At 43.1% G+C, this 12,679-nt stretch overlaps 1 protein-coding gene across 11 annotated transcripts in view; it reads right to left on the reverse strand.

Moving 5' to 3' along the window:
• The window catches only part of FHOD3 (formin homology 2 domain containing 3), a 586,676-nt gene extending 579,147 nt beyond the window's left edge, over positions 1-7,529 (reverse strand). For all 11 annotated transcript variants that reach the window (XM_067569969.1, XM_067569968.1, XM_067569967.1 and 8 more), the window contains exon 1: positions 6,920-7,529. In XM_067569969.1, the coding sequence (XP_067426070.1) occupies positions 6,920-7,084 (165 nt within the window). In that variant the 5' untranslated portion in view covers positions 7,085-7,529. The remainder of the gene's footprint in view (positions 1-6,919) is intronic.
• Between the last annotated feature and the right edge of the window lie 5,150 nt (positions 7,530-12,679).

The following is a 12,679-nucleotide window of genomic DNA, read 5'->3' on the forward strand; positions in this document are numbered from 1 at the left end:
TGATGAAACGAAACAAATACACATAATTAATCTGTGGAATTTACTACCACAAAATATGAAGGCCAAGAGTTCATATTCTCTGAAACTTGCTGAATACTAAGAGCATCTGCAGTTACATTAGATAAAATAAAAACACATTTCAGGAAATAAAACTGTTATGCTTCAAGTTATAATATGAAACATTTTTTACTAGTTACTGTCATAGACCGAATATTGAACTAGAGGGACCATTGGTCCACTGGTGCATTAATTTTCAAAGTAATTAAAGGATCAAACTAGCTGTATCAAAGACCAAATTTCAACCTAGGAACCACTATGACAGCTGCATTCTCTCTGACTATGCAGATCACAAAGCCAGGACAAAGTATGATAGAGCTGGGGATAAAGTGCTGGGTTGCGGGACTCTGGCTACAGAACAATCTTCCAGAGAAGATCAGGTGAACTCATCTTTAGGAAAGGTTTCAAAACATTCCTCTTTGTGAGTCTTTCCTCCATAAGTGACACTCACAAAACAAACATCCCTTCTATTCCCAAATCTCAACCAACCAAAAACAAAAACAAAAAAAAAAAATACCCACACAGCCTTACCCACAGCAGAGTTTTCACTTCAAAAAAGGGAAGTGCTTTGCTATTGCTATTGATTTTATGTGGAAGGCACTCAGATACTACGGTGATGGGCAGCAGTATAAACGAGACAGATCTAATGAACCAAAATGAAGTTGTGTTGTCAAAGCAATATGGTAAAATTGCAAGTAAATGGTGTAACTCTGAACTGGGGCACATTAGCAGAGTTGTGCAGATGGGTATGTGCCTAATTAAAGTCCATGAGCACTAATTTCACTTGCAAATTTTAAAAGTAAATGAAAGGTTCACATCTCATTCTGATGGAGTACTTCCAAAACCCAACATTAGGGGCAGCATTCTTTTCTTCTACTTGATCTAAGGGCTGGTACTCAAATGTAGAACTTAAGTTTATGTAAACATTTCTTAAAAGAAACTGTTGTTGAAAATAAAAGGTCTGCATTTCAGAAAGGATTATTTGAAATAAAAGCACACTTCTGCATCTGGCCAGATAAAGAGACAGGTACTCCAGGCCTGGTTCCAAAAAGAGACTTAGGCCCTGTCTACACTTACCTCCGAGATTCGGTGGCAGTCAACCAGAGTTATGCAAGCTATGCAAAAAACTTGCATAATTCCCATCGACTTCTCAGCTGCTGTTCTGCGCGCCGTCTTCACTGCACTGCGCCACTTGAGAAGGTGGTCTTAATACGTCGATTTCTGGATCGACTGAGCAGGTCTTCACTGACCGCTCAGTCGATCTAGAGAAATTTGCTGCCGTCAATGAAGACGTAGCCTTAGGAGTTGCATTGTTATTGCAGAGAAGAAGATATACAGGTAATTTCCTGCCTATTTCATGCCTAAACCCAAAAGTGATCCTCAAACCACGTGGAGACAGGCATTGCCCTACCTATCTGGCCTGCATGGCCCAATCTTGTAGGCATCCTTTGAATGCACCTAGCTTCACACACAACGAACAGAGGTGGTGGAAGGACATCTCCCTTATAATCATTTACACAGTGGTTAGTATACTCACCCAGCATGTGGAAGACTCCCAGTTCTACTCCCTTCTCTGCCTGAGGATGAAAAGGGATCTCAACAAGGATCTCCCACCTCTCAGGTGAGTGCCCTAACCACTAGATTAGAAAGTCATTCACAATCTCTCTCTTACATGAGAACACAAGAATGGCCAGACTGGATCAGACCAATGATCTATTTATCCCAGGTCCTGTCTTCTGACAGTGGCCAGTACCAGATGCTTCAGAGGGAATGAACAGAACAGAGCAATTACTAAGTGATCCATCCCCTGTCAACCCCTCCCAATTTTAGGCAATTAGAGGCTCAGGACACCCAGAGCATGGGGGTGCATCCCTGATTATCTTGGCTAATAGTCATTGATGGACCTATCCTCTAGGAACTTACCTAATTCTTTACTGAACCCCGTTATGCTTTTGACATTCACAACATCCTCTGGCAATAAATTGCACAGGTTGATTGCACTGTATGAAGAAGTACTTCCTTTTGTTTGTTTTAAATTTACTGCCTATTAATTTCATTGGGTGACCCCTCGTTCATGTGTTATGAGACTGAATAAATAACACTTCCTGATTCACTTTCTCCATGCCATTCATGATTTTATAGACCTCTATCATAGCCTCCTTTAGTCGTCTCTTTTCCAAGCTAAAACACTCTAGTCTTTTTAATCTCTCCTCATACCGAAGCTGTTTCATACCCTTAATCATTTTTGTTACCGTTCTCTGCACATTTCCAATTCTAATATATCTTTTTTTGAGATGGTATGACAAGAACTGCATGCAGTATTCAAGATGCAGGCACACCATGGATTTATATAGTGGCATTATGATATTTTCCGACTTATTATCTATGAGCTTTTTTGACTGCCGCTGCACATTGAGTGGATGTTTTCAGAGAACTATCCACAGTGACTCCAAGATCTCTGTCTTGAGTGGTAACAGCTAATTCAGACCCCCATCATGTTGTATATATACTTGGGATTATGTTTTTCAATGTGCATTACTTTGCATTTATCAACATTGAATTTAATCTGCCATGTTGTTGCCCACTCGCCCAGTTTTGTGAGATTCTTTTGTAACTCTTTGCAGTCTGCTTTGGACTTAACTATCTTGAGTAATTTTGTATCATCAGCAAATTTTTCCACCTTACTGTTTAGACCTTTTTCCTGATCATTTATGAATATATTGAACAGCACTGGTCCCAGTTCAGATCCCTGGGAGACCCTGCTATTTACCTCTCTCCAGTCTGAAAACTGACCATTTATTCCTACCCTGTTTCCTGTCTTTTTAACCGGTTACTGATCCTTGAGAGAACCTTCCCTATTATCCCATGACTGCTTACCTTGGTTAAGAGCCTTTGGTGAGGAACCTTGTCAAAGGCTTTCTAAAAGTCCAAGTACAGTTTACTATATCCACTGGATCACCCTTGTCCACATGTTTGCTGACACCTTTCAAAGAATTCTAATAGATTGGTGGGGAATGGTTTTCCGTTACTATAGCTGTGTTGACTCTTCCCCAACAAATCATGTTCAATTTTGTGACTGGTAATTCTGTTCTTTACTATTGTTTCAGCCAATATTTCATACAAAATGGAACAGTTTCAACAAGAGAGATTGAATACCTCAGAATATCCCACTGACCAGAAGACTATTCCCAGAGTTTCAAGCCACATAGCAAAGGTGTATATTGAACCATGATCAAATTTGCTGATGACATAAATTATTGGAGAGATAGCAAACAAACAGGAGGAAAAAACTAAATAGCAAAAATCCTAGACAGAGTAAACCAGTCTGAATAATTCTTTAATAAATAGGTAAGAGAATGCCAGGAGACATAACTATAATGCACTGGAATTAGGTCCTCATACTGCAAACAAATAAGTAACTTGAAGCATATATGTAGTCCTGCTCAATGCAATGAGACTGCTCACATAAGTAAAACTAACAGATACATAAGGTGTTGAAGGCTCAGGACCTCACATTATAATGTCTTTGGGACAGGGCCTATCTTTTAATATGTGTTTGTACATCAACTATGGAGTTTCATATCTTCCACCCAAAATGCTCAAGTCTTTTTAAACGATCATTAATCGGTTAAATCTCATAAAACCTCTGCAAGAAATGTATTATCTCCATTTTTCAAATGGGTAAATGGAGACATGAGGATAAAAGTCAAAATGTTCAGAACTGGCCGCTGATTTTGAATGCTTCAATTTTTGGGAGTTTGAGTCACTATGGACCTGATTTTCAAAAGAGCCAAACAAACAATTCAAACTGAAGTCAACGGGAGCTGCTGGTGCTCAGCACCTCTAAAAATCTGACCCAAGTGATCTCAAGTTGTGTTTTCCAAACAAACAAAAAAAGTCAGTGGCCACTTTTGAAAAATGAGCTGCCTACAGCAAGTCAACAGTAAAGCCAGATATAGAACCTTTAAGTACCATCTCCGAGTCTATTGCTCTAAGCAATTAGGTATCAGAATCTGGCCCTTACTCACACTACCTTACTCCAAAAGTAATTCCAAATGGAACTACTAACAGAATAAGATAGTACTCAATGTGACTAAAGTATCTGAATCTGACCCTGAGTTGAAAAAACAGAATATGACCCAATGTACCAAAAGTCCATACATGTTTTGTGCATTATGCAGAGCTCTGTCCTCTAGTTTCTGTAACCTTGGCAACCATTACACAAGAAAAGGTTCAACAGATGTAAAACTTCTGCTGAAAGAAGTCTTCTTTGAACTATTTTTATTGGTCTTTTGACATCCTTAAAGCTAAGAGCGCTCACACCCTTTTACGTCCTCCATCAAGTGCAGGCCATAACACAACAAATATGATGGAAAGAGAGCATTTCCCTCCCGCTTTATGAAAGAATGGATAGACTGGTCTTCTCCTATTTTGTTTTCTTCAGAAAAAAACATACAAGTCGTTATTTTTCCTCAGTCTGCTTTGCTGAGGTAATACACAGACCAAACAGATTATTAAATAAATAACAAGGTAGAAAATAATAAAAGAAAGTATTTCATAACACCAAACTGTGGTATTGCTTTGAAAAGCTTAGAATTAAAAAACCAGGCTGTGTGTGTGTGTCCACAAGTGAAGAGAGTGACATTTACCAACAGATGCATTAAAGTAATATAGAAGAGGCACATACGTTTTCACAAAGGTTGAGATTTGCGTTAGTAGCATACTGTGGCTCTTCACAAGCGTGAGGATTGAGTATCAATTGTTCCAAGGACAGCAGACTTAGTGCTATTTTTAACAAAGCCCTCACTGCAACTGTTTAGCTTATAAAACCTCACAACAGCAATTGCTTAAACCCTGCTCTGCATGAACATGCTTTTCCCAGTTTAGCCATGCTTCCTAAACAATAAATGTTTTCTCAGAATCCCATGATACTCTGAAGAGGTTACTAACAAGGGGCAGACATGTCCAATTTGTTACAGATCTGGCCTGTTTTCAAGGCTTCCAAAATGCAACAGTTACAACTAATGCATCAGCCATGCCTGTCGTGTAGGTATTTTTGGAAATGAAAAGTGACATCTCATTAAGGTACAATACTGTGAACTGACTATTCATGAAGACACTGACACATTCTTTCATAGACACGTTCACCGGTATAGATGTAAATGCATGCTTTCCCAGGCAAACCCACATTGAGACTGACACCCTTTCCATTCACTCACATACACTCACCTTATTTCTGTCACGGGATTACTTATTAAGAGTGAATGAACTCTTTGATACACTCATATGGGAAACAACACTGCTATCAAAGTTCACCATTTCTCAAACATCTTCCCCTGCACTTAAAAAGTTTTAATGTGACCTTATATATAATGTGCAGAATAAAGCTCATGAAAAATATTAGGCATACTTTGTGTTCTATTCATTTAGGGGGAGATTTTCAAAGGCACATAGCAAAATCAGGCACTCAACTTCCATTGACTTTCTATAGGAGTGGGATGCCTTAATCCCATTCATGCCTTTGAAAATCTCTCCTTTAGTTTACACGTTTAAATACATAAATAAAGAATTATTTATTTTTTAGGCCTTTTACTCTAAAACATCTCATTTCTAGACACTAGGGATAATGATGGTGGTAAGGTCTGTGGCATCTTTTCCTACACTGGTGAAGTTTAGGGATATTCCTAACTCAGGCAGAAGGCAAATTTGATATAGGATGAGAATATCACTGTCTACAGTCCTGTTGTGTACAAAAATGACATGTTACAAGGCACAGCTCAGTAATTTTTTTCATCCACTGTGCTTCTGACTTGCAAAAAACTCTTCTCATATACGGTCAGGAACCCATCCCTTTCCACAGGATACTTGAATTCCTCGACGACATAAGGGGTCTGTGTATTCCTCTGCACCTCCATCACAACTATGCGCAACAACTCTGCTCCATCTATCCTTGACGGGAAGAGTCACGTAACTATTGCATCACTGCAATGTTTGTGGTATCAGTGTCAAATACTATAATAGTTTATAAGGAGTACACTGGACACCACTCTGTCTGAATTCTGCTGCACAACCCCTTCTTTCTGAAAGCAGACTGAGTTCCCTCTAGTACAGTGATTTTCAACCTTTCTTCATTTGCAGACCTCTACAGAATTTCGATTGAAGAGGCAGACCCATTTGGAAATCTTAAACATAGACTATGGACCCCCAGGGGTCTGTGGACCACAGATTGAAAACAACTGTTCTATGGAAATGACCACCTTTCGTGGACCCCTCAGACATAATCTGCGCGCCCCGGGGGGTCGGCGGACAGCAGGTTGAAAGCTCCACTGTTCTAGTACTAACAATCGAAGAGTTGGAGTTATTTAGTCTTGACCAGCAATCCCTTCCTCTACAAACCCCTTCCTCCTGCTGGAAGGGGGGGAAACACAAACCCAAAACAAACCATTCCTCTCCTACTCCAGCCATCCCCAACCACAAAATAGCCCCCTACTTCTGCCTCAGGTCTAACACCAGGAAATCAGCACATGTTCGACCACTAGTAACAGTGACAGCGGCCGCACTGACCGTGCCTCTGATCACATCTACAGCTGCTCTGGCCATTTGTGCTACTGATCACCTCCGGCTCCCCTTCCCAAGGAGGGAGGGAGTTAACTCCCTCCCCCGCAACAATGGAGGGATAGTTTCAAAGGGCCCCTTTCCCTCCCCGACGCCGAGTAGCTAAATTCCCCTCCCACCGGCAGCGTAGGCATGGTCTCTAAACCCCCCTCCCTCCCTCCCAACACTGGGGTGAGGTTTAAGTACCCCCCCGCTCCCCGACAACGCAGGGATGGTTTCCAGTACAGCCCCCCCCCCATCGCTGTACCTTATGCGGGGCTCTGAGCAGGCGGTGCACCCCGGCCAGCTGGGTGATGAGCGCGATGTCCTCCCTGAAGGTGTAGAGAGGGGGCCGGGTGGGCTCGGGGAAGTTGGTGCTATTGAAGGGGTCGGTGTCATCTAAGAACTGCACCCTGCAGACCAGCGTGGCCATGGTGCAGCCATGCAAAAGGCAGCGGCAGCAGAGCAAGGGCTGGGGGAGGCTGGGCGGCAGGCACCCCCTCCCCAAGAAAGAAAAAGTTGCGGGGGGGCCCCAGCAGCTGGGCGGCGATCAGCCCGCAGCAGCAGGTTGCCAGAGATCAGGCTCTTCTCCCTGGGGCCGGGCTAAGCTGCAAAGCGAGAAGGGGGGAGGCGGAGAAGCACCGGCCGCCGCCGCCGCAAGATGCACCCAGCCGGCTGCTTCGGATCCTAGCACGCGGGGACCATCGCCCTCTTCCCCGCCAGGCTCCACACGGCGCGGGCGCCCTTCAGGCTGAGGCCGGGCAGAGCCCCGGGACGGAGCGGCCGGCAGGCGCGGTGCACGGGCAGCCGGAGAGCGGCAGCTGCTCCCCCATGCTCCGCCGGAGCCGCTGCACCGGGCCGGGGCTGCTGCCTGTGGGAAATCCTCTCTCGGAATTAGTCCTCCTCAGCCAAGCGCGGCAGCCGGAGCCGCAGGGCACCAGGCGCCCCCCAGCGGGGACAGGGAGCGCCACCACCTCCATCTCTGGGCCCTGGGAGAAGGGAGCCTGTCCCAGCCTGGGACACCCTCAGCAGGGCCCAAGCATAATTTTTCCTGGCCCAGTATAAACATGTAACACAGGCCCCCTCCCACACTCATACCCATGGGGGTTGCAGCCTGGGCGGGTCCCCCAGGGCCTCTGGGACCCCTTAAAGTGTACCCTTCCCCTCCCCCCCCCATGTGAGGGCCCTGACCCTCAGCTAGGGAACCCCGCCTGCAGGGCTTGGGGGAAGAGACTGCCTGCTAAAATCATCTGCCCAGAGAGAGAAATTCCTTGGGGGGGGAAGGGGGACAACCTGACCTCATCCCTAACCTCCAGAGCCTGGAGATCCCCTCATCCAGGGATCCGGCACATCTGTCAGAGGAGAGAAAGACATTCCATCATCCCCCAAAATACTCCTAGGGAAGGAGAGATAAAGAGACGCCACTATCACCCAAGGACCATGTCTAGGAACTCCAAATCTTCAGGGCTGGGAAAATGTGGGGGAGAGAAGAAAAGAGAGACTCCCACCTGGGTAACCCCTCATGCTGCAGGGGACAGACGCAGAGGGCACTTCAACACACCTAAATCTCCAGGCAGACCCTTACATTGTCCTTGTCATCCCTGCCCTGGAACCCCCTATGTATACATTTGGGAGCAAGGCCAGATTAAGGCAATCCAGGGCCCTACACAGTACCACACAGGGCCCCTGCATGGCTCTACTTGGTGTAGTGGGTGGTGCCAATGCCATACATGCAGTAGCCATCTATTGGGGAAAAAAATTCTAAACACCCATATTTGCATATAGCTTCATTCTGTTACCTCACTAACTTGTACTTCTGGTTAAAATCTTTAGTGTAATATTTATTATGTTCAAAAGGAAATTAAAATAAAATCAGGGATATGACCCAAACAGACAGAAAATAATACAATCAGAGGTCGAGCAACTTTTTGTTCTTGTTTACATAAAGCCCATGTAATTATTTGTTTTTGTATGTTTGGGTTTTTTCCCCAAACAGATGAATCAAAGCTTTTTTTTTTTTCAAAACAGAAAAACTAAAAGGGCTCTCTCAGATATTCCTTTGCATTTTTCACTAATACCTTAGGTCTTTATTTTCCTCCTCCAGAAAATATCCATAGAAGAGAAAATGTCAATGATCAGAGTATGAAAAGGCCCCAGATCTGTATGAGTTCACCCATGTGAATTGCAGAATGAGGGCAAAAAATGTGCTGTGCTCTTCATTCATAAAAGGAAGAATGGGCCAGTGGTTAGAGCAGTAGCACAAGAAGTAGGATGCTTTGGTTCAGTTCCCTGCTCTACCACAGACCATCCCCACCTTGTTGTGGTCCTAGGGCAGGGGTGGGGAACGTCCGGCCCGCGGGCCGTATAAGGCCCACGAAATCATTTGGTCCGGCCCGCGGGCTGTATAATAAGGCCCATGAAATCATTTGGTCTGGCGGCGGGGGGGAATTCAGTGGCGATGGCGGGGAATTCGGCGTGAATTCGGCGGCGGGAGGAGGAGTCGGCGGCGGCGCGGTTTCACGGCGGCGGGGAGGGGGGCAGTGCCCGCCGCCGAAACCCTGCCGCCGTTTGCCCCTTTTCGGCGGCAAGAGGAATTCGGCAGCGGCGCGGTTTCACGGTGGCGGTGGGGAATTCGGCGGCGAGGGGGAAGTTGGCGGCGGAATCGGCAGCATGGCCCGCGAATTAAGTTATAAATATAAAAATGGCCCTTGGAAGGAAAAAGGTTCCCCACCCCTGTCCTAGGGTGTTCCCAAAAAAAATCTCTGGTTAACGGGACTCAGCAACCATATTCCAACAATGCAGTTGCAAGAGAGAGTTTGGGAATATGATGTTACTGTGTATGGTGAAACTGATGCATCACCTCTTTTGATTTGAGAGGGGTTGACAAATGCGGTTCTTCCACCTCTAACATCACACATTTTAAATGAGCATTCAGAACCATACTGGGGACATTGAAAAAGTTAATGATGATGAAAATATCCATGTTGCTGCTATACAAACACCAAAACTTTCTGACAGACAAAGTGTATCTATTGTGAGTTTTGATTACTTGAGAAAGGAAAACAGAGAAAGAGCTGGTGGAAGTCTGATCTTTATTAGTATGGAGACACTCACAGATATAGAAGTGTCTGAGATGAACACGCATAGTTAGTTAGATTGTATTACTATCAAGTTCTGGGGTGAGGAGTTAAGAGTTGTCAGTGTCTATCATCCTAATGACAGCCTAAAAGATAAAGAAAATCTTGTGATAGCATTGGGAAACTGTAGCCAAACAATTATCTATGGAAATTTCAATACCAAAAGTGAAGTTTTGAAGAACAAAATGATTGATTTAAATGAAACTTTGCTACAGGACTTTACTGCTGGGAATGATTTCACTGTCTTAAATAATGGCACTATGACTCATATGTCAAGATCATATGGTGCACTGTTGGCATTAGATGTAACTCTGGTGAGCAGCAGCATGTCCATGAGCCGCATATGGAATGTTTTGCAGGATGTTGGAAGTGACTATCAATCTGTACTCTCTTGTTGCAAGAGGTGGAACTTTCATAAAGTTGCCTGGTCGTATTTCACAGACACACTTGAGAATATTATTTCTCAAACACCTATGAAACATAACCTTGAGGAAGACCTTAGGGTTTTTGAATCTGTTATGCAACAATCAGCAAAAAAGATCATCTCAAAAAGCAAGAGGAATAAATGTATTTCACAGTGGAATGATACCGGCATAAAAAATTTTTATTAAGGAAAGATATCGAGTTTGATTGGAGATTGAACAGAACCTTGATGATGAAGAGGCCAGATAGAAATGGAACAAAGTCTCAAAGAGGTTGCTGGGAAAACAGTTGAATTTAGATAAAGATATTGGGAAGAGACTTGTGAAAGGCTGGATACTCATAGATGAAGAGATTTATGGATGATACTGAAGCAAAATGAGAACAAACAGACCAAGGACTGCAATTTCAAATACACCATTATCCTGAAAAGTGGACATGTACAAGCATTAGATGACAAAGAGTCTGAATATTTTGGTGGAACATTATGCCAAGACTAGTCGTCTCATGAATAATGATGAGGATAGGTTCACTGCAAAACACACAAAACTGAGTATTCAAGAGGAAAGACAAAGATAATTTAAAAACATATATACAGATCTAGCTGAGTCCCTTGGTTTAGAAAGATCTTTCTCATACATGAGTTACAAAATGCAGTAGAGAATCTTGCACCCAGCAAATCCCCTGGGCTGCATCTTATCTATTGTCATATGATAAAGCACTTTGGGATGAAGGCTAAAGCCAGGTTGTTGGACATCATAAATGAACTGTGGACAAAAGGGACAGTAACTAATCATTGAAAATTAGCAGTTAATGTTCTTCTTAAGATTGGCAAGAATCTCTCTTCTCCGGGCAGCTATCAGCCTCTATATTTAATCAGTCATGTTTGCAAGATAAAGAAAAGAATGTACAATCAAGGCTTGTATGGTATCCTTTAAAAAAAGAGGAAATAGAACCGACTCAAATGGCATACAGGCCCTTGTATTCAATTATAGATCTATTAGTGGCCTTCTGTTGGCCTGTTATTGATAGATTCCAACAAATGCTACCAAAGTGTTCAACAGGAGTCTTTTTGGATCTCAGTACAACATTTCATAGAGTTTGGCATGATAAGTTCTTAGTGAAACTCAGTGAGATGGGAGTCTGTGGTCAAATGTACCTTTGGATAAGAGATTTGCTAAAGTATAAGAAAATAACAGCAAGATTAAATGGCACTTTTTCAAAGACAAGGCTTCTTAGGTGGGAGTTCTCAGGGCTCAGTTTTAAGCCCTCTTCTTTCCTGCTGTACTCCTCTGGAGGACTCCTCCTCTGTCAGCCCCATTGAATCATCCGTATACATGTAAAAAGACTATACTGTGCTTCATATCATAGGTTGTGAATAGATGGACTGGAGAATGAATTGAATGAAGACTTGTAGATTGTAACTAGATGGGCAAAGAAACAAGTTCAAGCTGAATCTGCGGCTTGACAAAACCCTCGCTGGGATTATGTAACTGAGGTTAGTCCTGCTTTGAGCAGGGGATTGGACTAGATGACCTCCTGAGGTCCCTTCCAACTCTATGATTCTATGAATCTAGCAAAAATAAAATCCACCACCCTTACCACAAATTGTAGAGTGTTCAACTATAGTCTGAAATTGACATTAGATGGAGAAGGCATTGCCGTTGAGAGGAACCCAGGAAATCTTTGAGTGACCTTGGATAGAGAACTAAGAATTGGACCATAAATCGGAAAGATAGCAGCCAAAGCAAAAAAAAAGATTGAATGTTTTACAATGTATTGGTGGTACCAATTGGGTTCACATGTTAGGGTTCTGAAATTCATATACTGCTCCAATATTTGAATATGCCTTACCCATCTGGTCACATACTGCTCCTAGTAATCTTATTGAGATCAGCATTGTGCAGTCATTTGATATTCAGAATAATTGGAGTTACATCTCAATAGCAATTTGTGAATAAAAATCTGATGTTTGACCTCTTGAGAATTATGGGGAAAAAACAGTTAATTTTGTATAGAAATTGTCTTCGTTCCCTTCCTGAATATCATCACTGTTCAGTTCTGTTCAGAAACTATAAAACCAAATCAAGGCTGTAAAGATCCTCTTGTTTTGAAAGTTGTGTAAAGGCTAGTGAAGAAATGGAAACAATTGATGATGTTAGGAAGATAGAGCACATAAAGACGTTTGTATGCACAGTAATTTCTCTACATGAAACTGTTTGCTTAAATAAATGCCTATCCCATTTGGAACCTTGTTCGAAGGAAAACATGGACTAAGCTCCCTAATGAAAATTGTAGAAAAGATCATAGAATCATAGAATTGGAAGGGACCTCAGGAGGTCATCTAGTCCAACCCCCCTGCTCAAAGCAGGACTAACCTCACGTAAATCATCCCAGCGAGGACTTTGTCAAGCTGCAGCTTAAAAAGCTCTAAAGATGGAGATTCCACCACCTCCCTAGGTAACCCATTC

The sequence above is a fragment of the Emydura macquarii genome, unplaced genomic scaffold, assembly GCF_026122565.2.
Source record: "Emydura macquarii macquarii isolate MOO-44397 ecotype Brisbane River unplaced genomic scaffold, CSIRO-AGI_Emac_v2 contig_2975, whole genome shotgun sequence".
Classification (NCBI taxonomy): Eukaryota; Metazoa; Chordata; order Testudines; family Chelidae; genus Emydura; species Emydura macquarii.